Below are 26,936 nucleotides of genomic sequence, written 5' to 3'. Positions count from 1 at the left end.
AAAATTCATAAAATGCAAGACAATTCTGTGAAGTGATCAAAAGAAAAATTAAAAAGCCCTCATAAGCAGTTACAGGCTGCAATCGTGCTCCCATGGCATTACTTCCAACCGGCAATCCAGTTCAGGACTGTGTTTAAAACATGACCACATTCTCCTCCCCGGCCCAAGGCTTTCACCCCTCGTTTAGAGCACAGACACACAAGCTGCTGACTTGACATTCAGCACAATGGAGGGGCAGTCTTGCTGCTGACGGAGGAAGTTTCCACTTCACTGGTACCAAGCCCCATGCAGGTTCCCAAACAAAGTCCACCCCTCTAGCTCCCTGCTGTAGAGCTCTCCACCACTCTTGTGCTGATGGATGAATCAATGTGGTTATTGAGTAGAAACCTCTGGTGGGGGAGGGAGAGAAGTAACAAAATGCAATAAGACTTAAAAGCAGTACTAAAAAAAGATAGATGGTTTATCAGAAGTCACACTCAACAGACTAGTCAGTCCTAATATGGACCTCTGTCATTACTGCAAGTTAAACACAGAAGACAACATCACATGAAATACCAGGATAACATCTGGAGATTTAGTGGGCAAAAGTTTCATCTCCAGACACAAATTTTCCCCCCTCTTAAAAGTCGTAGTAAAAATTCTAAATCTGGAGTATATCTAATATATTTTGAGGACAGAAGCTACATACCATAGTCCTCTAGTCTGACCTTCCCATAACAGAGTCCAGTAATTTAATCTAAAAATTCCTACATTAAAGCCTAAAACACATCTCTAAACTGGGCTGTATATCTTAGAAAGATAGGCAATGTCTATTTTTAAACCAAATTATCTTTAATTCACTGGTTCCTTCCTTTTTTCCTAACACTGGTTTTGCTCAAGCAGTTTGCTTTTGCAATTACATTTTACTACTGCAGCAAAACGATGACAAAACAATGGCCTGATTATTTCCTTCATTTTCGTCTGAAAATTGCTCAACTGCTCCTACATAAGGCATCAAAATACAGACGTCAGTGAATCCAGACCCAATACAAAAAACCCCAAACATCACAACTAGTTTCAACTTTGTTCTCTCTGTTACCAGGAAACTAAATGAATCAAGAATCCAGAAAAGCCTAGAAGTTTCTTCTACAGGACTTCAACACAGTAGTCAGCTACAGCTTTGTTTCCACCCTACACTAGGATAAGCTCTACTGTTGTGATATATGGGCTGCAGATGAAGGATTTACCCCAAGATCCAGTTTGGTTTCTTGCAGAAGTCATTAATGAAACCATGGAAGAAAATAAAGATGCACGAAGAGAGTAATGAGATTCTCAGCAAAACATAACAGCTAGCATTTTATTAGTTTTACTCACCAACTGGTTGCTCTCAAAACTTCCACAAGAAACAAACACTCTACGTGGCCAAGGATTTTGAATCTTCACTGAAACCAGAACCAGAAAGAACACGAGGAGCTGCCTAACTCTTGCCCAATGACCTTAACTTTATCCTCAACTTTGATCCCATTCCTGCGGATGTTCATCTCCGGGATATAATTTAAGTGACATTTATATACACATAAATATATATATAAATATATCTCTCTCTATATATATATTGATACTTATCTTGTATGCGCCCTAAAATTTCTGAGAAACCAAAGAAAGTTTTGAGTTCTTCATTACTTCCAAAGAAAGAGGAAAGAAAGTTTTTCTTAAGCCTCCAGTGCAAAAATTCACAGAATAAAAACCAGGATGTCGACTGTTACTAGCACAGACTAACATGACAAAACCAGAACAGGTCAGCTGGACAGGGAAGGCAGTCAGTTTTCCTTTCAATCCATGATGTTGACCATGGAAGGTCCTCCATAGTTTGCAGAGAACCCTGAAATTGTATTTCCTTTTCACCATGAAACATTTCTTACAGCAGCATTATTAGGAATCTGTAAGGAGCCTAAACTGTTTTTTTTCTGAAGGTAATTACAACTGCAACATCTGCAGATACTGTAATTCTTAGTAGGCTTTGCCTACAAGAGCCTTATTGGACTACTGAAAGTTCAGGAACACTGTTAGGTACATCGACTCTGTTTAACAATCCACTTTCATCTTTTTTTCCAAGAGGCATGCAACAACACCAAAAGACAAATTAAAAACCTGTATTGCCGTATCTTGAAGCATATTCCACTTAGTTTCTTAGATCACAGCCCAGTTAGAACCACATCCAAATACCTTTGTGCAGTTTATCTCCAATTCTGTGAATTGCACGTCTTGAAGGTTAGAAAACTATGGCCATTTATCTTTATATTTCAGAAATAAACATGAAACCTGTATATGTTCTATAAGGTAGCATCAATAAGGAAACAAACAGAAGACTGAAAATAAACCATCACACTAGTCTTGTGATTGAGACTAAAAATGGAAGTGTCTGAAGCATCATTAACATACGCTTATTTTTTAGTCTAAATATTTAAGGACTTTACAACTCAGTGAAAAATGAAATGTCAGAGAGTTAAAGAACATTGTCAAATATATCTTTTAGATTCCTCATTAAGTTTCCCCAGTCATATTTCAAAAGATTCTAAATATTTATGACCTTCTAAACTATCTGACTTGAAGTAATCATTTGATACAGAACTATTTCCACAAGTTGCTTTGGTAGTGCAGTGACAGACTAGAAAAAGAAAAGCTTAACAGAAGTTTCATGTCATCCATGAACGAGTTAATAAAGGAGGAATGCAAATATCTAATTGCACAATTTGCAGTCATTTCTGGAGGGGGTGTGTGTAGCAGAGAGGGGAAAACAGAGAAGATTGAATACCTGCAGAAGAAAATGCAACAAACTGACATATTTCGGTATAGGCTAAGCATGGGTGTAAACCCTCTCTTTCTCTCTCGACAAAAACGATCTGAGCTGTTCCCCTGCCAGGAATTTCCTGCAACTATCTCATGTACAACACAGCCGCCTCCTCCACAATGTTTTTCTCTGAAATGCCTCCTGGTTGCCTAAGCAAGACTTGCTAAAGAATGAGAACTTCTAGGAGGCCTCCCACTCTCAGGAGGACGAGGCTGAGTGCTGCCAATAGGCACAGCAGATGACCTTGAGGGATATGGACCGACTGAACAACACTGTCATCAGTGCAGCTCGCATCTCATGCAGATGTGGCTCCCGTCAAATAAAACAGTATTGGCAATTTGAAAACAGAAAGAACAGCAAGGGGTGGGGAAATCTGTGCATGGTTCAAATATTCCGGTTACAGTGGATCAGGAGTGGGGTCTAGCAAGATTTAAGGTTTACCCTCATTAACAGAGGAGAGGAACTGGACATGGGGGCAGGACAGAGGCCTGCACAAAAAGCCTGGCCAGAAGCATGCGGTGAAGAACCTGCTGCATATCTGTTACAGATATACAGGGGGTTGTGTTTCTCAGAAATTATTCAAACCTGGGGAAGTTCAAAAAGCATTACAAAAGGCAGATAAGTTTTCTAAGCTATCTGAAATGAAACAATGCACCAAGCAGGTACCTATGCTATGCAAGCCTACATGCAACTAAACAGGTATCATGCTCTGCAAGTCCCTAAGAAAACTGCTTTCATCCATATTTAAAAAAAAAATTTCCTTTTCAATTAGGTACAAATGGGTTTATACAGCTTTCATCAGAGCAATCTGCAGGCAACAGTGCAGCCTTCAGCTGGTGCTTCATCAAGGTGCCTCCCCCCTTCCAATTTATTTAATTTAGTCATTCTAGTGGCTAAAGAGATGATTTTGTCATATAAATGACATTATAACATCCACTGAGGCATTCCAGAGAAGTGGGAACACTTGATTTTCACTTTGACCAAAATAACTCTTTCCTGCAGAAGCCAGCAGTGATACTTCTCAGATGGTAAGATCTATGCAAAAAAAATTATAGAGGTAGTACCGAACTCAAGCTGACAAAATTACACTTCTGTAACTCTGATACTTCCCCCACAATGAAGTGACTGAGGGATAGCATCTACTGCACTGTGAAAGAGAAAATGCAAAAAGTAAAAAACCCAAACCCCCACTCCCCCCACCCCAAACCTCTTTCAAGATAATGCTTCAGGTCCAACACAGGCTTACATGAGTAACTGGTACTGATGATAACCAGATGGTTCCGATACATGTATTGTCTATTTTTCCCCCCAGGAGTTTTAATTCTCTTCTTTAAATTCAGGGATGTGACACGAAGATCTGCACATGGCACACACCCATAAGCAGACCACTGAAGTTAAAGGATTAATCTATCTTTACTATACTTTGGTGTTTTTACTCCAGAACATTTTTTTCCCATTTATGATGCAGATATATTGCCAATAGGTCCATCTCCAGAAAACAGTAATAATTCCAGCTGCCTTTCAGCAGGGGAAAAAATAGCTCAAGTGTCAATGATGAAGGAAAACAAGTTTCATCTGTACAATCAGAAAGAGCGAACACTGGCTGTGTTTAATCCAATGGAAGTTTTGGTAAAGACTTTAAGTACAGTTAGATTAATGCCAGGAGAGCCTTCAAGATTTATAAAATAAAACAGAAGTTCATTAGACATAGTTGAGCTTAAGGAAAACTGAATCCAAATGCTCATTAACCCAATACAGCATTGTCCTGTCTTGATTTCTGCTTTTTGTATGTTTTTATGCACTCTGCTCTCTCAGTACTGTCAGGGGTGACAATGGGGAGATGATCAGATAAGGAAACAGAATTATCATAGCTGGAATAATCTTTATTTCCAAATATATAGTTTTCTGAAGAATAAAGATATAAAAAGTCAATTGCAAGTTAATACAGCATGGAATCTTTCCAAAGGTTTCTTTTAAAGAGGAAAAATAAAGAACAAGTGAAAACTACTTCGCTGGAAGTTCTACTGTATGATCTGAACACACTAAGTCAAGTATTTCTATTAATTTCTGGCAGCAGCTTTCTGTCTTTGGCCCCAAAGTAGCTGTACCCTAAAGATCTGAATGACTTTAAACAACAAAAAAAAACCAACACAAAACCAAAACCAAACCAACCAACCAACAAACAAAAACCCAAAGCACCCAAACAAACAAACAAAAAACCAAACCACAAGCCCAAATATAAATTGATTCACAGTTCACTGAGGACCAGCACTAGGAATTCATGGAATGTAATGGCTGGTTACAGACAGGGGGTCAGACCATGGTCTCTTCCAGCCTTAAACTCAAGGGCTCTATTACACCCTTGTCCAGCTAATGTCCTTGGAATTGAACTTTATTTCCATTTTAATGCAGAACTGTAAGATAACATTAGAGATCATACACACATCTGACAAAGTTGGAAGGTAACAAAAGAGAACACTCACGATAATACAAGGCAGCTGCATGAAGAAAGATTTAAAGTAACAGTGCACACACTTAAAATAGCGTGCTAGACAAAATTTTATAAAATTAGCAAAAAAAAAAAATTGGAGTGTTTACAAGGCTGCAGAACTTTTTAGGGTTAACTGTGCTTCCGTCCAGAGAGCAAGTACACAGGCATTTAGCTACAATATTATAGCGCGAAGGGTCGTTTACAGGATCTGCATATGCTGATACAGCTACAAGGAGTGTGCATTATAGCGCTGGAGCACTGAATCAATTAACCTTCTCTGGCTCTTTTCCAGCCAAACCCCCACCCATTTACTTCCCTGCTTTTCAAGCACTGGAGCTGGATACACTGGAATGAGTCAATCAACAAACAAGGGTAGCAGCAGACTGCGGGCTTTGCAATGAACAAAGAGAAAACTGCAGGTAGACTCCGCTAATCACTTAAGTAAAATCATCAAATTAATGGAAGCAAAAGAACAGGGAAAAAAGTATACGACCTTATTTCTACCTTTTTTTAAATGTGGCAAGAATGATTCTTCTCCTCCATTCAAGAGTTGGAGAAAATATCTGGGTAAGAAATACAGTTTTCCCAAAATAGAAATTCTTAATCTTGGTGTTAGAAGAAACATAAGTGCTAAACTAAAGCACACAAAGAGACAAGCTTTAGAAAAATTATAAAAATCAAAACCAAATGAACAACTTGTTTACCGGAAAGTAGTGAAAAATTTTATCTTAAAACCCACCATGTGATGACAAAGAAAATTACAAAGGATCTACCTGGATGCAAAGTGAACTCTACTAAAATGCAAGAGAAAGAGGTAAGGCTTTCTTCACCTGAAAATTGCAACACATCAAATCTTCTCAGTAACTGAGCATTTGTTCAGCTTAACTCCGTGACAGCTGGTTTAGTCTCTGCTTGAAGGGGGAAATGTAAGCGTTAAGTCTTCAGCAGAGTCGAGAGCACCAGAGACAGAAAGAGAGAGGGGAAGAGAAAATGCTGTGCTTAATAAAAGCCCTGCTCAGATTACAAAAACAAGCGGTTTACTTACACCCCCCCACCTCCACTCCACAAGTAATGGGTAAATTTAGATGTCTCAGTTACATAAATCTTTACGGTCCCCTTGAGGCTGTCACTAGTGTTTTATTGTCTACAGCTTCCTGACCCTCACCTGATAAATTAGGAACTGCGGATGTTAAAACTGAAACCTCATACATAATTTCTGAAGATATTTTTGGGGTGACCCTCAGTGGAGAAATAGGATTCTTAATAAGGGGAAATCTGGGAACTGCTGCCTGCCTACGCACACACTGCTGGAGACTAGACACCCAGGAGAGGAGGAGTTGCATATACACAACGTGAGCATCTGCCTTTGCATCAGTTTGTACTTACAAAGAACAAATCTACGTACACTGTATCTAAAGGGAACCATTTGGCATCTAAATTAATCTATCACTTTTTACTGCTGTAGAAAGGAGAAGAAAAAAAAAAAAGGGGGAAGCTAATGCTCTGCTTACTTTTCACAGCTCTTGAATTGTCTCCTATAATCTTCTGAAACCTGAACCTTGCTATAAAGGTGAGAACAGACCACTGAACCCTACCAGCCGGAGATGGACACAAGACAGGACTTTCATTTTTAAGACCTAATTGTGCCTAGCAAGGCACAGGAGGAAAAAGAAATTGGATACCAGCTCGGACATGGTTACAGTACCTCAAAACAGCTGATGACTAGTTTACCATACTGACCATGCTGGCCTTTCTTCAGGACCATCCTGGACCAGAGAGGAACAGTGAACTCTTACACCATACTCAATTCCTGCACAAAATACAGCACCTGAATACATCCTGCTGGACACAAAAATGTCCCATCCTTTACATTTCTTGAACGGGTCTGGAGTTGGCAATGGATCTTTGTCACCACTCTCAGTAACAGGAGAACCCAAGCAGGACTCCTCAAGTGACGAACAAGGAAACAAAGTGCGTTGGGCAGCTTTACTGATCCTCCTGGTGATAATCCCCACCGTTGGGGGGAACATTCTCGTCATACTGGCGGTGTCTCTGGAGAAAAAGTTGCAATATGCTACCAACTACTTTCTGACGTCCTTGGCGGTGGCAGATTTGCTCGTGGGTCTGTTTGTGATGCCGATTGCCCTTCTCATAATATTATTTGGTAAGTACAGCGTGTTTGTTCCATCAGACTAGCATATGGGGTACAATTGGGGAGGTCTAATTCCAACAGAAAAACTGTTTGCTTTCCACCATTACAATTTTAAAAATCACCTGGATGAGGGCTGCTAAATCTTCTCTCCCTCTCACCTTAATATAGCCTAGTGCCTTTATAGGAAACATACCCACTGCGGATACTCTTTCCTTTGAAACAAACCATTCAAAAAATCACCTGAGACTTAGAACTGATACTAGATTGGAGCTGACCATGGGAAATTACATTTTGTACAGTGTAATATTATTTTTAACAACATCAGCACAATGTTGGTACCTGTTCTATTGGGTATTACACTAACTGCAGGCAGTCTTCTCTTAAAAAATGTGAAATGAAGACTAGGTATCTGTTCAGTACACTTTTAGAGGTTTTGAACTTTCTAGGAGTCAGGCACCTGATTTTACCTTAGTATTGACTCCAAAGTCCATGAGCAGCCAGAGACGGTCCCTGGCACCATCAGTGACAACAAACTTTACCAGTAGCATTTTCAGAGAAACCAGTTTTCTCCCACCCTGGGGAAAGCTGCAGGTTCATAAAACGTCCCAAAGAATTAACTCATCTGTCAAGCCAAGGAAGCCTCAAGCCATGTACCTAATGTTTGAGACTCAGATTTATCATTTAGTCTGGTTCATATAAAGTAAAATAGGTATTTTTTACATATCATACATTGGGTGTGACATTTTCTTTCTGGATAGTCATTACAGAACAAGCATGACTTTTTTGTAATCTCTCACGCCCAGTTTTATTTCAGATACTGCTTTTGACAAGTAATCAGAGGCAGCTCCATGGGAAAGTCTCTTTCTTTTACTCCTAAGTTTCTTTAAGAATACATTTTAAATTATCTGTTTTCATATCATACAAATGGAAAAAAAATCAACAAGAACTTTTTCGATAAACTTATGGATTTACACAATTATCTTTAAAGTATAGATATCACATAATAAAAGGCTGCAGAAGTTCATTTTCCCTATGCTAGAACTCTAAGAGTTGCCTGAGCAACAAACAAACACAATCATAAACTTTTTTTCAGAAAGGCCATCAGTAGCTTTTGTTTGCTGCAGAAGACTGGTATCACTTTACTAAAAGTGTTTATTCACTGAATGCCTTGAGACTGAATTTCTGTATATTACAGACTGCTTCTCCCTAAACAGGAGTATGAAATGGAGGTCAGAATTCAGTGCTGAGATCATAAAATAGTCTTTTTTCAAGCAACAGTTTCTAAACAGAAAAATCAATGTACATTACCAGGACAGTAATTTCTAACTTGAAAAAGCCAGTCACTTATAAAAAACCTTGGTTATGTGCGCGTGTGTGTGTAGAGGCAAGAAACATATGTACGTACATACTTACAGAGAGATACTACACAGAGATACACATTCCTGCTTAGCTCCTGCCAAAGGCCTCAATAATAATAAAAATAAAACTACTAACCATAAAAAAATACTAGTATTGGACTAGCAATCAATACATAGGGAAGGCAAGTTCTGGATTTTGTGGAGGGTTTTTTTTGGTAGTGGTGGAGGTTTTTTGTTTCAATTTTTAAAAATTATTTTCATTTTGCTAGACTAATAAATCTCTTCTTTTTAACTTTATAAAGAGACTATTGCTCCTTAATCTCTCAATTAATCCAGTGCTAAAGCCTGGTTACAACAGTTTAAAGCATGCTAGGAATCTTAATTTAAAAGACACAGAAAAGCATCTTTCATGTTGCAGGAAATCTACAAAAGACTAGCAAAATTAGTTAAAATTAACTAAGACTGTGACCAGCCTTTCACACAGCAGTGGTTAAAACTGAGATTTCTTGCATCCAAGTCTCTCTTTGGCAGCAAACCAGAAAAACTGCTTTGCCTCTTACTCGACTGGGAAAAGATGCTGAGGTGTTTATAGAAGCTCAAAGCATGAGCAAAACATGAGGAATGAGGCTAAAGCAGACATTTAAATACATAACAAGTCTAAATCTTGAAGCTACATTAGGCAGAAAACTACTTCAACATAGGCATTGATAGCCAGGGTGCCAATTAAATCCAGCCTGCTGGCACTTCCACACAGGAATGTTTCCATAATAATGAAATAGCTGGGTGCAGCTTCCAGATACAGAATACAAATATTATGCTTCCGATTTGTGACTGATACCTAATTATGTGGAGAATATTTGAGGGAAAAAGGTGTGAACTAAAGGGCAGCCACATTAAATGATCCTGACTGTAAAAACTAATGTGTCACAGAGCTTTCAAATTCAAAACCTACTACAGATACTGGCTCCATGCCCTGATTGTACTCTTACAGAAAAATCTTCACAAATAGACTGTCTCTGTAATAAAGAGCTGCCCCTTCTAAAAAATAATTAATTAATCTGTAACTCACTTGCAGGTGTAATGCTGTGTGCAGCAGATTATTTATACTCAGCAGAGTGACCAAAATGTACTCTAGTACAAATATACACTGTAATTTTAATTTAGGAGTGTGATTGTCAGGATATACAAACAGCTCATTGCTTTTGTTGCTTGTTAAATTCTTCTCACTTCCTCCAAAAAACAAGGGGAGCATGTTAGGAAATAATTGCATTCTCTGAAATCTAGCTTTTGAAAGAGTTATCCAAATTTCTAACACTGAGAACTACTGAAGGAAAGCAAAAATGTTCCTATTCATCATATAGTGAAATCAGCAAATAAACTTGAGAGATCCTCTCATTTGCAAAGCCTGCAGGAGGAAGAAGCCTGTTGTCCACGACTTGGTGGACTGGAGACAATGCATGTACCACCTTTAAAAAAGATTCTCTATTCCTGATATTCATCCACTTAAAAATCAGAAGGTAATGCTGATCATCCTAGGCTGCAAACCGTTATTTTAAAATTCTATCACAAGCAATTGCCATCTTAATCTTCCTCCCATTACTGCTGACGAACCACAGCAAATCTTCCCTTCTTGTTTGTGCAAACTACCAGAGAAAGCTGCTTTAACTGAGGGCTACTTTCCAAAATCTCAAATCTAAAGATAAGTAAGACAACAAAAGTTAATTCCCCGCAAAGCAACTCTAATAAGAAAAATATTTTGGCTAAATTCAAAAAGCTACATGACAGTGAGCAACTACTGTTGAAGCTATAATTGTAGCACAGAATTAAAGGCAGGCAGCCATGGGGTGAAACAGCAAGTCAGCAGCTCGGAAACACCAGGCCTATGCAGTCCACAAAGCTGAATGCTGACTTGAGGGTGAACGCCACACACGCAGGCTAGACATACGCACACCAATTTGAAGACTGAAGCCTAGGCTGAAGACAGCTAGTGCTTAAAAATATCCAATTTCCATCTCAGTAAAAGCATCATTATCTAACAGCAACAAAATCCTTTACATGCAACACATTTCAGCGGCCCTTAAAGCAGAAGAAAAAATTGTTTCCAAGTTTATTTAAAGATCTCTCTTAATCATGCTTATACATGTACAGAAGCAGTGCTTTCTCCCAAGCTTTCAAAAAACCTTTTCACTTATACCAAGAGCAGCTCTTCTACACTACACTTCAACGATTACGCATTTACAAATAAAGCTTTTCTTAAATAAAGATTAAATCAAGGGTAGACAGTTGTGGTAAAAGCTCATCTTAGTTCTCTCGAAGTTCAAGACAAATCTTAAAACATATATTTTATCTTGTATTGACCCAAAATAAGGAAAATAATCTACAACAGCAGCACTGCTGCAGTGCTGGGAGGATTCATGGCAAGGTTTGTAGGAAGGAGGAATATCTTTTTATCTTATACCACCTGACGGTTGGAGAAACCAGACAAGTTTTCAGTCAGGCACATTTGTCATGTAACCCAGGCATTTTAAAAAAAAAATAATAATTTAAAAATCCAATCCACTTTCTTGTTTAAATCAGCATATCAACTCCCAAGGAAAAAGGAGGTAGACAACCTCAGTCAGCCCAGTAAAAGCTCTGGTCTGCTCCAGCGGTGTGGATCTATACTAGGAGAATCAGACCTGCTAATGGCTTTCTATCACCGCTTGGCAGGACATACCCATTTTACCTTCATTCTGAATTATACAGCAGGACAACGAACAAGCAGGTCCCTGTCATATTCAAGGGTCAGAGATGCTTTCTGAGACCTGAGGGGAAATTAATATTCCATCTTTTCCCTACTTCCAAACTAACAGAACAGGCCAACGGCAATACACACCACCACCACCAGGAAAGCAGAAAATCTTAGCCCAGAGCAGTCCTTCAAACACTAGGCACAGATCTTCTAACACAGGTGTAACCAACAAATCAAGATAAGTAAAAGCAAAATACACCACAGTATGAATCATAGACAACTACGTGACCCTTCTTGACTTCACAGTATCAGTTTTACAATCTTTATTTTGTTTAAATAATTATTGTATTCTTCAATTCTTCGCAACTACTGCATTTAAAGCCTACTCTGATTTTGTTTGGATAAAAAACATCGTCTCACACACACAAATATAATAGTACATAAAGCTATAATAATGAATGTGATAACTTACTGCCTTCTGCACCCAGTTCAAAGCAAGACAAAAATAAAGACAGAACAAAGCTTTCTCTGTTCAGTTCCACTTTTAGAACTCATACAAACATACAAGGTTGCTTTGCATCAGATAGCTGTTTAAATGCATCTGTATTTAAAAGAAGGAAAAGAGCTTTTTATTGCAAAATATTTGAGGGTTTTCTTCTGTAAAGGGTAAATTAACTACAAAAGGACAGAATTTATCACATTGCAATTTTAGTACAGCAGTTATAATCCAGGGAGCAGCATGTTAAGTACTCTCCAACAGAAGTATTAGCTGTTCACTTGAAATCCAGCTCTGCCATCCTTTGAGATGTAGAATACACTTTCCATTGTTTACATTTTATCTGAACTAATCCTTCACCACAGAGTCAAAAGCAGTCGCCTTATTTTTCTGGAGTGAGCAAAAACATGTAAAGCCCATCAAATTATTTCTTTTAACTGCATATCCCCCCCCTTTCTCTTTTTTTTTTTTTAACATCTGGTTACATGAGCCACAGGACATTTTGGTTTTAGTCTTTTTTTTCTTCAGAAAGGCACCATACCTTACTGCCAGCTGAAAGCATAGATAGAAAAATTAAATATAAGTAAGCATTTCATAATATACTAATTACAACTTTCCTATACCTGCCTGACAGAATAATTTTTTGAAGTGTAATTTCAACCATGGTATCTATTTTAAGAAATATGCAGCTAGACACTAAAATTTACTGGTTAACTATTTGAAAGTACACCAGTTCCCTCCCTTATGGCTCACTGCCTACATCATCCTCACCTTGAGTCCACTGCTTTGGGGATGGGTGATGTAAGGTTCAGGGCTCCATCCATCTGATCTCTTCGTTTAACAGGCGAGGTTACCCAACATAGGTAAGAGTGCAGACAAGTACGTGCTGTGTCTGACTTCATAAAACTTTCCATCCTCTGGATTTTATAATTCAAGTCAAGGCAGAACCATTATCATTTCCATCTATCAGTCACGTTACGAAAAAATGTTTTAATCTCAAACTACTGCAATACTACCACATTGATAAGGCTGGGCATTACAGTAGTCCAGCTCCTTTGGCATTCTCACCACACAGATCTATTTATTCAGAGCAAGGAAATTAAAATCAATCTGATTTGTTAGAAATGTCTATTTTTTTTTCCTTAATCATCATTCAGTGAAGAACTGACTTCTCTGGCAATACTATTAATGTGCCTACTGATTGAGTACAGCTGAATTTTATACGGAAGGAGAATATATTTAGTAGATCAACTTCTACCATTAGAAATAGAAAAAAACCATTTATGTTCACACATTCTTCCCTAGTACTACAGAACTAACTTATAGACACGCAACACTAAGCTTGCACCAGGTTAAAATACAAACTACTTGTGGGTGAAAGTAAAGCAGATAAGAAAAAAATAATCATGGTTTCACTGAATTTAATTCGGTTTGGTATTGTAAATACTGATAGGGGAGAGCCAGCTCTTGAAAATTAGTCTTTTGGAAAGTTGAACCCTACAAAACCTTTCTCTTGGGCACAATGCAGTTGACAGACCCTGTGTTCTTTAAAGATTAACATTAAAGACAGATAACTACAATAAGAAAGAGGATGCCAGACTTAAAATCCAACCCATCACTCTTGAAACAAACAAACAAACAAGCCAGCCAACAAAAGATGCACACGGAAGTCCTTCAATTTTTTATAAAAATCATTAGTGAAACAGAAGAGCCCTGCTTTGCCACATTAGTGCTCAACTGTATCTGGTCAAGTGACACAGTAAAACTAATTTTAAAACTGTGTGAAATAGATTCTTCAAGATCACCACTAAGATTCAACTGTGGTTCTGCAATGACTAATACATTGGTTATAATCCATTATCTCCTCCCTTTAATACAACCTTGAATCATAGGACTATCAAGGAGACATAGCTGAAAATAGTCATTTAACAGCAGGGCACAAGGACCAAGTACAGTCATGGCCCATTTTTTAAAAAAAATTTATCCAGAGTCCTTGCCACAAAGAACTTAAGATCTAAAAAGGACAAGACGACAGGCAAAGGCTTACAATACACAAACAGCTTGATCAACATGATAGCAGCAACCATGCCAGTTGGGAGCTAACTAAGAAGAAAGACAGAATCCAGCTGAGGCAGTGGCAAAGCTCAGTTCCTGTAGTATTATGAACTTCTCAAACACTGCAAACCCTCAAAAAGCTTAGATTCTAATGAGTTTTCTGTTCTCTTTCAGATAACACCTGGCCTCTTCCAACTGCCTTGTGTCCTATCTGGCTGTTTCTTGACGTCCTCTTTTCCACAGCTTCCATCATGCACCTCTGTGCCATCTCACTAGACCGCTACATTGCGATTAAAAAGCCAATCCAGGCTAGTCAGTACAATTCATGGGCTACAACAATCATCAAAATCATCGTGGTTTGGCTCATTTCAATAGGTATGTAAGACTCGGAGACTGGGAAAGAAATCCAAGAAGCTTTTCATGTCCAAAACAGTAGGTGAAAGCTGGCAAATGGATAATTTGGCCAAGTACTATTGATTAGTAGACCCTAAAACCTGGGCTGGCCTAAGGCCACCTCTTGGATCATACATAGCAATGTCATAAAAACCTGCTTGAACCACTGCTCCTTCTCAGGCTTACCGGAAAGGGCAAGGATTGAGCAGGGATAATCATCACTGTTCTTCATGGTCCTAAAAGTCCAAAAATCAGAAGATAATACCTGCATGCATAGCATGTCTCCTGGGAAAGCAAGATTCCATGTTCCTGTGATAGTACATTCTGTCCCAAATGCAATTTTAAGCCTTGAACAGATGCTGCTAAAATCTGTGCCTTACAATTGTCCCATGAAACAAGTAAAAAAAGGTTGGTTACTTACATCAAAGATCAAAAGATAAGAGTGGCTGGTAACATTCACACTGAAGACAGACGCACTGGCAATATAGCATATAGAAAAGCTAACTTCTAAGCAAAAAAAAACCAACAAACCTAAACAAACCCACAAACGAACACTGAACAGTTTATATAAAGGATGCCAATGTACAAACTTTTATGATATTAGTACCTCTGAGATCTGCATATGGCATCTCAACTCTTTATAATGCTTAAAAAATAAATCTGTTAAATGAGCTAAGGAGGTGAAAACAGTTAATTCAAATAACAATGCACACTGCAGGCAGCCATGGGCATCATGCAGTATGCTCTGTGTGCAAGAGAAACAACAAAATTTTTCTGGATTATTAAGGCCGAGGATGCACAGGAGAATGGGTACACCCACCTTCTTAGGTGCCATACATGCCTAAACACAAAAATTCCAACTTGAAAAAAAAATTCTGGAAGAGCTGTGATGATAAGAGAAAAGATGCTATCTCTATTTTATCACAAAAAAGAGGAAACTGTTCACATGACAAGACACAAGTTGACCTTTTAATGCCTGATTTATTGTTACGAATCAGTACTTTGTCTAACACAAAACTACTCTGCTGCTGAGCCAGGGTTCTCCAAATCAAAGGTTAATTTGGTTCAATCCTATTTAAAATGTTTGTTGTATCTGAAGGTGTGCCTCTTATCAAGAAAGGGATCAAGTGGCTCTAGTGTAAACCATTTTGCTCTTGCTGCCTTCCGTCAACTTCAGTAAGCAGAGTAGCAGAGGAATACAGATCTCATGAAGTAGTATCAGGAAACAACCTTCACCAGTCAGCAAGGAACCTGTTGTTTTTATTGTAATGTCAGACTGCTGGCAAATGAAGTGCTGACCATAATTTAGTGGTTATAAAAAAAATCATTTAAAAGACAAGACTGCTAACTTTTTTTTTTTTTAAATGAGTGGTGAATTACAGAGCTAGCTAGCCTCATTTAAACACTCTTAAATATGCAAGAGACTTTAAACAACAAATCCATCTCAAACACACACTGCATAATTCTGGCATCTATTTAACTACTTGTATACATGAGAGAGTCAAGCAGGGTGAAAAAAATCAGCTGTTTCCAGTCATTCAACATGGTTAAGATAAGAGGGAAAGACAAGTTTTATGTCTTTACAGAACCATGCTTCAAAAAGTGCAGAAGTTACCTTGGGGGGGTGGGGGGAGAAGTAGATGGCATTAGGGAAACACATTTCACTGGAGGAAAAGCCATAGTAATTCTAACAGCTAAAGTCAAAGCATTTTATGTATTTTACACTTCATAAGTTGGCAACTTTATACTGCTTCCTCAATCACTAAGGGTTAGACCCAAATCTCCTTAGAAAGCACACTCTGTTAAAGCTGAGCTTGGCAAGTCTCACGAAGTACTATTTGCCCAATTACCCACATGATGCTCACCAACAATTTACATTCTCTCCAGAGCTCAGGAACTACTGGTGTTTAGAGACTCTGAGGCTTCAGGCCCCCAAAAAAGAGATTGCAAGCAATTACCATAGGCTGAAGTACGTGGTTTTTTCTCCTGTAGGCATTGCTATTCCGATCCCTATCAGAGGCATTGAAGATGGAAATGGCAACTCTACAAACATCACGTGTGTCCTGATGCCTGATCGTTTCCATGACTTCATTCTGTACGGATCAGTGGCTGCATTCTTCATTCCCCTTGCTATCATGATAGTCACTTATTTTCTGACAATTCAAGTGCTACGCAAGAAGGCCTACTTGATCAACAAGCCACCTCAGCGGTTCACTTGGTCAACAGTGTCCACAGTATTTCAGCGTGAGACAACCCTTGCCTCCTCACCAGAAAAGGTGGCCATGCTAAATGGCTGCAGAAAGGACAAGACTCTGTCCAATGACATGCCTACCTGCAGAACATCTACGATTGGGAGGAAGTCCATGCAAACAATAACCAACGAACAAAGGGCATCAAAAGTTCTGGGGATTGTATTTTTTCTTTTCTTGTTGATGTGGTGCCCATTCTTCATAACAAACATAAGTTCAGTTCTGTGCAACTCCTGCAACAAGGAGGTTTTTCAAAAGCTTATGGACATATTTGTTTGGATAGGATATGTATCCTCAGGAGTGAACCCTCTTGTCTATACACTCTTCAACAAAACATTTAGGGAGGCTTTCAGCAGGTATATCACTTGCAACTATCGGACCGCAAAGCCTATCAAGGCCCTTCGGAAGTGCTCTGGCAGGATCTCTTTCAGAAGCTCTGTGGCAGAAAATTCCAAGCTCTTTGTCATGCATGGGATGAGAAATGGGATTAACCCCATTATGTACCAGAGTCCAATGAGGCTGAGGAGCTCACCCATCCAAGGATCATCGGCCATTCTGTTGGATACATTGCTGCTCACAGAGAATGAAGTAGATAAAACAGAAGAACAAGTCAGCTACGTATAGCGAGTGGAATGGCAGCCATGTCCATACTGTAGCACTCTATATGTATTATCCTAGGTAACTGTGCTATCAGAGGGTATAAATACTAATGTTTTCTGTTATTTATGCAAGCAATATCTTATAAATTTATGTTCATTCCTCTCCTCCAATGTCTCCTCTACTTTAACCCCAACCCCATGGTGGCAACCACAATTTCATTCCATGATAAATGACTACTGCTGAACTGTAGCCTACAGGAAGAGGGAAATAAATAAAACCTAAATCAGTTTGAGTATCTGACTTCAGTTCTCATAATCTTTGCTCCCTCCAAAGTACATTTTTATAAGAAAACCATCTCTGTACAAACACGACTAACATTCGTTCTGGCAAGATGGAACACCATAGGTTGATGTTCTACAACGAATTTAAGCAGGAGAATACAAGCTTGCTGGTTTTAATTTAAATACACCTTTGCTCTGGGTAAACAAAACAGCACACAAGCTCACTGCATTGCCTCCTACAGATATGTTCCTCTGCTGAGACTGCATATCCAAGTATGAGCTTTTCTTGTTCTCTGAGGGTATGTATATCACAAGCAGAATCACTGGCTCCAGAGACCAAAAGGTATATGTGCCCATTCTACAATGGGGAAAACTGGTTCTTAGCAGGGTGAGAAAAAATTCCACGTGCTGAAATTATCCCTTTGTGGTTTTACTGTAGAGGTGGGCAGAATCTCTTAGCCACCTGAATTTCATCTCCATTACCCTCACATACACATAAGCTCGGTATGGTCAGATTTGCCACAGAAAACTGCCCTTTGTTCTTTTCATACTAAGAAAATGAGAGCTTTCAACCAAAATAGGACAAAACCACATTGATGATCCTGAGCAAAACAGGACAGGCAGTGCCTGAAACATCCCTTTAATTTATAAGAACAAACTTCCTTTTTTATGACCATTGGAACTTCAGTGAAAGCCTTCCCTCATCCAACGTAGTTCACACCAAGCAGAAGAATCACAGATAGAATAGCTATCTTGCTTGAAAATAAGAGCAACTGTTGAAGAGACAGCAGAGGCAATAGTACTATCTAGACCTGCACACATTCATAGTTTAGCTTAGCTCAAAATAATTTCATTGGACTAATGGCATAAGACTACAGGTCCCAATCTGCACTCTCTCAGACATGCTCAAGCCTTCCACCAGAGCACAAAATTCACAGAAAGAATCATTCCTCTCAATCTATAAAAGCCACCAGAGTCTGTAATCTGCGAAATCAGGAGCTTCTGACAGTTCCAGACTATCTCTCTTTGGAAACGGAAATCGGATTTCCCCAAAGTACTGGAGTTCTTACAGTAAGCAGCCAACTCACAATTTTTCCTGAAAGTTTCCATTTACAGTACAATTTTCAGCTTGGGATCTGTTTCCATTTTTAATTTTCAGAACTCTGTAGTTACACACTAAAACTATGTACAGCAAAAGGCTTAAGCTTTTTCATCCACAGAACAGAAAGTACTAAAGATAACATGTCCTTCCAACATTTACTTAATAGATACTTAATTTAAAACATATGCAAGGTCAAAGCAGAGCCTAACAACTACCAGAGAGTTCCAGAAGAAAGTATTAAAAATTTTCTGTGGTACTTGCAGTAATTTGTCTCCTTCCTCCCCTTTTTGGTGACAGTCACTAGCCACTTAAGTTAGAGTAAGCTCTAGCTGCTCTTACTCCTCTTTTGTTAATCAAAATTTGTTTAAGAGGATCCTGTAGTTAAAAGCCAGAATTGATGGATTGCTATAGCTGCAGAATATGCCTACATCTAAAAATATTTAAGTATCAAATGCCTTTAATAAGCTCTAGATTACTTTGAAGCTTGGGGGCTGGGGGCGGGAATATGAATAGACAAATGCAGAAACCCCCCAAACTTCCAGGCAGGTAGCTGAAAACATCACAGACTAGTGCCTCATTTAACCTAAAGCAGGCACTCTGGAACCAGGTGAAAAATGCAATCACATCCATGCACAGAGTGATAACAACAAAAAAATTAAAAGCATCATTTGCAATGCAGGAACCAGCCTTCATGAGGAGTAACACCAAGGAGCAACCAGGCACAGCACTGTTCTTGAAGGGTTATTTCCCAGCAGCCAGGGAGCAAGAAGCAGTCACCTTTGAAAGTTCTCTTGCTACTTAAATAAATCCACGCCGATTAAACAACAACTGTTCATACAGCAGGCAGCAATCATTTACTTTCAGCAACAACTTAGATTTTCCCTTTCCAGCAGGAACATCGCAGCTGGCTCATAGCATGAGGAAAGAGCAACAGGTAACTCAGTTCCCTTCTGTCTGCCCCGGTTCTTGTACAACTGCCAATCTACAATGAGCAATGACACAAGCAGTGATTTGCCCTAAGTGTCCCACAGAGAACAATTCCAATGCCTCTTTGTAATTAATAGACTCCACCAACAGGAAACAACCCTCGAAAAAGCCTCACCCAGCAAAAATGTATTTTGTCAAGCCAGCATATAGATTTCTTGATTTTAGTAACCATAAATAGAAGCTCAACATGCTCCAGTTACTAAATTTAGTCAGCAACAATAATCCTCAATCAAAAGGACTAGTGACTAATCAAAACTCCAGAGAAAGGAAATTTCCCCACAGACAGAAACACAACATCAAGAAAACGTGCACATTCCATTTAATGTGCTAAGCATAAAAAGAAATTGCTTGTCCACTGACAAAGCAAACAAGCTAAGAATTCAGGTAACAGTCTTGGAAAGCCTAAAGACAAAAGGAGAAGAAAGATGAGAGAAGATGCAGAACTATGAAATAAAAAGACAGCATAATGGATTGCAGAGATCTTGTTTTAGCAACCGTATCTACAAGAACAGATTTGAACAGGACATTACCTTCATTAGCAAGATATGATTGAAAATAAGAGTCACTGCAAGCTACTGTAAGAAAGCACAAGTATGTTGTATGGTAACTAAGGACAACACTGCTTGTATGGTACTGAGAAGTGAGACAGGAGGCTCAGGACTAGATCCACAAGCACCATCTGTAAGTAACAGAATATAAGGTATATTTTTACATGCTGGATGTGAATTCAGAGTATTTTTATAGCTTCCAGCTTCCTTCATAAAAGTAGCAGCCCAAACAATAATTGATAAAAGGTTTGCAGTCACTTGCTAGCAGAATACAAGACCTTTTTACAGAAGAAAGGGGTCATGCACTTTCCATTTAACAAAAAAAAAAACCAACCACCCCAAAACCAAAAAAAATACACTCCTTTCTCTGGATTGAAATGTTCCCAATTCTTTCAGAATCTGGCACATGCCAAAACAACCACCTGGCCACCTCTATGGCCTCTATATACTACATAAAATAATAACTTAAAGTTAACTTGTTCAATTTTCCTCACTATCACAGAAACTTTTATCTGTCATATTTCATTTCTATTTTAACTACTAGAGAAGTAAGACAGACAAAAGTCAAAGCTGATCTGCAACTTGCAAGCCCTACGGGAAGAAATACATTTTAGAACAACAATGGACAAGTATGGCATTTTTTTGTTTCTTTTAATTATTTAAAATACATTAGGAGATTATTTAGTCAATGTTCTTGCTGCCTATCTAATTAAAAATTACAGCACAGACATGGACATAAGGACTACCTATAAATATATCCACCTCAGCAGTCTTGCAGAAAGGAAAATAATTGCGTTTGAAGCCTTGAAATGCAAATAAAGGGATACCTAAAAAAAACCTCAACCAAACACACAAAAAAAACCCCAACAACAAAACCCAGACAAAACAAAGGAAAAACAAACAAACAAAATCCCAACCTTTAAGCCACCCTAAGAAACAGAGAAGCAAGAAATTCAGCTAATCTCAACTGTGGTGATATAGAACACATTTTGTGAAGCCAGTCCCAAATCATCTGGGCTTCTATAACCTGCAAGCCTTTAGTTCAGATCCTATCAGAAAAATTTTGGGCAACCAGAAAAAAATTATTCATCACTTATCTTGTATTCTCCAAGTGTAAGAAAGACTCTTCCTAACCACATCACACCTGGCCATACTAGTATCAATTTTCAAATGTATCAGAACACAGTTTCAAAAAAATCCAGTGTTAAGCAGAAGTCAAGGCGCTGAGAAGAGAGACTGATGCAATAAAGTTGTTCACTAGCATACAAGTGGCACACTGATTTTTTTATTGCGCTTCATAGAAAATATCATTTTCCTACACCATTTTCTTCTGGTGTTAAAATCCACAGCACTGCAAGCTGGTATGAGAAAGCAAAAGCATTACTCCCCTTAATCTTTTTCTAGGCAGTCATATGTAACATCAGCCTTAAAAGGTAAAGTAATGCAAGCACAGTAAACCTGGTAAAGGCATACTGAACAACCTGGGACACTGGAGCCTGAAGGGGCAAGATGCTTGCCAGAGCTCTTCTGGCTCTTTGCCTTGCAAGCTGGAGCCAGGAGCCCCAGAGTTCTGGCCAGTTCTCAGGACTGATTTAATATCACCATGAAGCATTAGATTTCTTTCATTAAATTGATAAAGATGCCTACGTACAACTGTTAAGAAGCACTCCTTTGTTTCACTTCCCCTCTGGCTCTCTAGGTAACCATCAACACGCAAAAACAAGAGTCAGAAGAGAAGTAACTTCCATATTTTTGTTTTGACATTTGACACCATTGTGTTTACTGTCAGTGTCTGTTCCCGTGAGATGCACTTGTTTTCTCCACTTGCAAAGAAAGGCTTTTGCCCTGCAGAATAGGAGAGGAAGCTTTTCCATTTTTAAATGGGAAGCTAGTTACAAAAATAGGTAAAATGACTTGCTGAAATGTCCATTTTTTACCCTTACTTTTAATAATTTATGACACACCCTTTTGTCTAGCCACATCTACAATTCCTTGCATCCAGGTATTGAGGTCCTTTCCAATCTCTGAAAAACAACATCACACTCCTAAAAATTAGGAGCTTCTTGCTCTCTGAAGGATCCTCTTTACAAATGCTCTAGACAGATGATAGCAACTCATTTTCAAATTCATTAAACCCTGCACAACAAATGAGCCTTTTATTCTGCAAGACGCACATCAATATTCCCTAATAAAATACAACAGGAAGTTTTTGCCATAAAAAAAAATAATCCAACTTCATTTAACGGCTCAAAGAATCTCACCATTTTTTATTACTTAATTTGAAGCTTCAGTTGCTGAACAGTAGTTTTAAAGCAAAATCAAGGATCTCGTCAGACAACCAATTTAGTTATAAACTGCACTGCTTAAAATGTTTAGTTTCAAAACCCTTAGTGTATATAATCTGAGAAACAAAATATTTTTCTGGAACTAGAGGTGGTGGGGGAAACATGCTAGACTGGTTTCTCTACCTCTTCTCATGCACACTGTGATTTAGTGATCTGAAAATCTTTATACGCAAGATTATAGAATGATTATACGCAGTAATTTTAGGCCTTAAGAAGGACTTCATTTCCTGAAGGAATACTTTTGAGTTTTCAGTGGGGTACAAGCTAGGCTGAAGAACCTATCCCAGATTTAAACCAATGATATTAATTTACCTATCTGTGTAGACATTCCAGTTTACAGTAGGGAGTTAAAACACTTGCTGAGAATTTCAAAAGCTCTCAAGTGATATACAGCTCTGAGCCCTATTTTGCGAAGCATAATCTCATGCATACAAATAGTCTAGAACAAAAATAAAACAATAGCAGGGAATGAATTAATGCAAGACATCATAGCGTATTGTCTGAAACACTGAAGGTATTTGTGCAATCCAACCGCACAGCTACAATTTTCATTAGAAATTAGATTAGTTGGCCAGAGATGCCCAGGGACTTCTCCAGTACGCTAGTTTGGTCAGTGAAGGCACACAGCTGTTTCCAGTTTCAGACCTGCAGATAAAGGCATTGTCAAATCCAAACAGACTTTCACTGAATTCTAAGGCTTATCCTGATTATAAAAAGATTTGTATTAATAGTAACCTTTCACTAAAAGGGACCCTCATTCTCCTTCCCAAAGAAGATCAAATAAGACAAAGATAAAATGGGTTGGAGGGTAAACAAACCCCTTTTAATCTTTCCTATGCAAGAATTAACAAGCAGGTGTGTTTCACTAAATTATTCTTCTTCACAATTAATACACTGAAAAAGTCACTGGTACAGATCACGTTAGAGCGACTGTTAGCCTCATACTCAATTACCCAGATGATCTGCCATCTGCCTACTGGATAAAGGTAGGTTGTAGGAGTTGAAGAAAAACTCTCCAAGTCTTCCTGGAACAAAGTCCAAATATCTGATCTGTGTTTGCTTTAAAACAAATATATGATGTGTTAAAATATCAAAGGCTATGTAAACACAAAGAATACAAAAGCAGGAAACATTACTATTTCGCTTGCATCATCCTAAAATGAAGATCTGAACATAAGCCATGCAAAGTTCTCCATGTTTGGGTAGCTTACACTTATCAGCTGAGACTGTATCTTCCTTTCAGGACTCTCTAGAGGCTGCATTGTTCCCTCTCCTGCCCTTAGCCTTTTCCCAACAATATTGCACCAAGGCAGAAGCAGCATCCCACAGCTTAAGTCCTGCTTCCCCATGGCTCTTATTCCCTTGGACTTTAATGACTGCTATAACAGTATTAAACCTTTTTAGTACATACTTGCAAGCACTGCTGCATCACACGTGGAAGCCTTCTCCCTAACCAGATTTGTTATTACATCTACCTCCTCATTTCATATATAAACTAATGTGTTTAGATACACTGCAGCATTGCTGTATCATATAACAATACAAAAATAAAGCTGACTACATAAACCAATCACATCTCACTGCAATACAAAGATCAAGTCATGATCTAAAGTGGCAAAAATTGAGATAAAAATAATTCTTTCCAGTTTTGAAAAGTAAACCACTTTAAATTTATCCTGTTTTCCACCTCATCATAGTAGTCTTAAAAAAAGAAAAAGGCTGACCAGAAATCACAAGCACCTTAAATGCTGTTTTCCAACAGCCATGATAAATATGTTATAAACCCCTTTAATAGAAAGAAGGACTAATATATAAACGTCAACAGTACGGTAAGTTTGCTATCTGTGATCACTGGCAAAAATATCAGGACTGTGAGAACAGAAACACATTACAGTAGCCAAGTCAATACATCACTCTTCTTATTTCACAATACAGCTTATTGTGCAGCCCTGCATCCACACTGCAATCTCCAAACATCTCAAGCTTTACTCATGCCTCTGTACGATTTTGCAATAACATTTTACTTAAGTGTCTCCTCTAAGAGGTGGCCATTTTTAAAAAGAGAAAAGATGTAAATAGCTTCAGGTTTTTATGCTGTACTATTTTGACTGTCCTGCTAGTTGTGAAGAGAAAGAAAGGAGGAGATGGTTTTGAAACAATTCTCTTGCACCAGAGCATTTTCTGATAATTTAATATAGTGGCATGAAAATGATCAGTCACAAAATACCTAACTAGTGCCTAATTTTTGTAAGGCACTAAGCAGAGAGGGCGAAAAAAAAAGCCATACCAAGTCCTATAGCCGCAGCAAGCTGTGCTTTCGATCCCCAGTCTGCAGACCTGTGGACTACTCCTAAAGAGCCAGCAAAATCAGAATTAACAGCAGCAACACTGCTGGTCAATAGGCTTCAATTCTACATACGTGGTCCCTCGAAAGCTTTAGGGAGTCCAAGAATAGAACAAGGAATTTTTGTGCTATATGAACAGGACCCCACAATGTATTCTACAACTCAAGCAGTATGATTGCTACTGCTCTGCTCCCTAGAGCGACTTGCCTGCAGATGTCCACACAGCCAGGCAAGCATGCATCCAACATCCAAGTGTGTAACTGCTATAGCAGCATTAACCCCTGCTCCCCTAATCCCTTCAAAACTCTTGCACCAGAGCTGATGTTTGGAGCAATGCACAGAGTCCACCAAGCGTTCCTTACGTGGCTTACCCTCAAAGTACCTGAGCACTTGCTGATCAAATATAGCTAGTGATCCTGTTGCAGAAGCAAGAATTTCACCAACTTTTCACCTTTGCTCTACACAACAAAGACGAATTTGGAAAAGAACATAGGAAGAAAACACCTGAACACTGCTGAAAGTTCATTTTAACATTTAAGTTAAGTTATCTGAGAAGATAAAAGGTATTGCAGTCACTAAGTATCAGCTGGAGTTTAAGACAGCCATAACTACAGACTGTTTTCACTTGGTATGTTAAGGAATATAGAAACTCTCTTAAGAAATCACATGCTAAGGAAAATACTGAATGGTGTAACTGGAATATTTGATATCTTTCATAACACTAGAAAATTTAATCTTGCAATTCTTAGGCAAAACTTAATAACCTAGCCTAGAAAATCCTATCTGAACCTTGATTCATGAAGTTTGAACAATGAAGTAGCCACACATATTCTTTTGCGGCCTTTTCCAGTAATTAAAAAGGGGGGGGGAGACACTAAAAATTTGTCTGTTTAAAAAGTTAATCTTCAAGTTAAAACAAAACCTTGTTGCTTTAAAAATGAAATGTCATGTTTTATTACATTACGTTCTATCACATTTTACTGTTACCATGCTGCTTTCATTAACTCTAGCCATGAAAGCCAAGCTGTACTCCTGAGTGTACACAGGGTTGCATGTATGTGCTAGCAAGACTCACAGAAGTAAACAAGGACAGAAAAGCCTTACAGAATGTTCTGCTATGCAAATGTACTACCTAAAAATAGCTGGCTTTGTGACATTTATGACACTTTCAGTTCAAATCCAAGAGAAGCAACATTTATTCACAGATAACTGTAACAAAAGGAGAAAACTAGGTATTTATGACACAAAGTAACTTTGCGGGCTATAGCTCTCTCAGGAGCTCTGTCATGTTCACCAAAGGTGCTTTTAAGGAAATTTACCACTCTCTGACTGTGTACCTTCCACCCTTACATGGATATTATTATTCCTATAAGAGGAGCAGACAGAAGCACAAGTCTGTGCATACTCCTGCTGCTGTAGTGTACAACACAGCAGATGAACTCATAACTCCAGCATGTTCAACCCTACAGTAATGGCAGGAATTCCCCAAGAAAAATGTGGACTGCATTAAACAAATTTATTCTTATTTCAATCCTGACTTCACCATTCCCTTTCTGGAACCATACAAAGAATTTAACGAGACCTCTTCTCACAGGAGCTTCAGTCATGTTCCTTCACCTAAGACAAGATTAATTTCTGGGTCTTATCTCGCTGTGTTACAGACCTGCTCACCTCTCATCACAAAACACTTCAATCAAAAGCTCTGTATACCTAGCAGCTGGCAGATCACTGACTCCTGCCAGTATTCAGTGCTGTACTAGTGGCCTTTAAGACAAGTAAATCCAGTTAAACTTGAACATACATCAGCTCTAAGAAAGAGATGTTATTTTAGTCATGAAATCTGACAAACTCACAGCCCACTCGCCTGTTACATCTCTGCATACCTGCAGCACTGAGATGGGCCAGAGCACACCATTAGTGCTAACTAGCAGTTTCAACAAACAGGAAAGGTAAAAGTAAACTAGCTTCTAGAT

The 26,936-nt window shown here is 38.5% G+C and overlaps 2 protein-coding genes across 4 annotated transcripts in view; one reads left to right on the top strand and one right to left on the bottom strand.

The window, feature by feature from the left end:
- PSMD1 (proteasome 26S subunit, non-ATPase 1) overlaps positions 1–26,936 on the bottom strand; it is a 76,126-nt gene that overhangs the window by 29,719 nt on the left and 19,471 nt on the right. The gene's annotated exons all lie outside the window — the stretch shown is intronic.
- Positions 4,232–17,648, top strand: HTR2B (5-hydroxytryptamine receptor 2B). Of its 3 annotated transcripts, none has more exons than XM_075099056.1 (4): positions 4,232–6,135; positions 6,842–7,485; positions 14,288–14,488; positions 16,499–17,648. In XM_075099056.1, the coding sequence occupies exons 2-4, from the start codon at positions 7,176–7,178 to the stop codon at positions 17,377–17,379; spliced, it is 1,392 nt and encodes a 463-aa protein (XP_074955157.1). In that variant the 5' UTR covers positions 4,232–6,135; positions 6,842–7,175; the 3' UTR covers positions 17,380–17,648. The 3 variants fall into 3 exon arrangements, with proteins under 3 accessions (XP_074955157.1, XP_074955156.1, XP_074955155.1); XM_075099055.1 differs by having other exon boundaries at positions 4,232–6,673; XM_075099054.1 differs by having other exon boundaries at positions 4,232–7,485.

The sequence above is a fragment of the Phalacrocorax aristotelis genome, chromosome 7, assembly GCF_949628215.1.
Source record: "Phalacrocorax aristotelis chromosome 7, bGulAri2.1, whole genome shotgun sequence".
Taxonomy (NCBI): domain Eukaryota; kingdom Metazoa; phylum Chordata; class Aves; order Suliformes; family Phalacrocoracidae; genus Phalacrocorax; species Phalacrocorax aristotelis.
The sequence above is the reverse complement of the archived record's forward strand: the minus strand, read 5'-3'. Positions and strand labels throughout refer to the sequence as shown.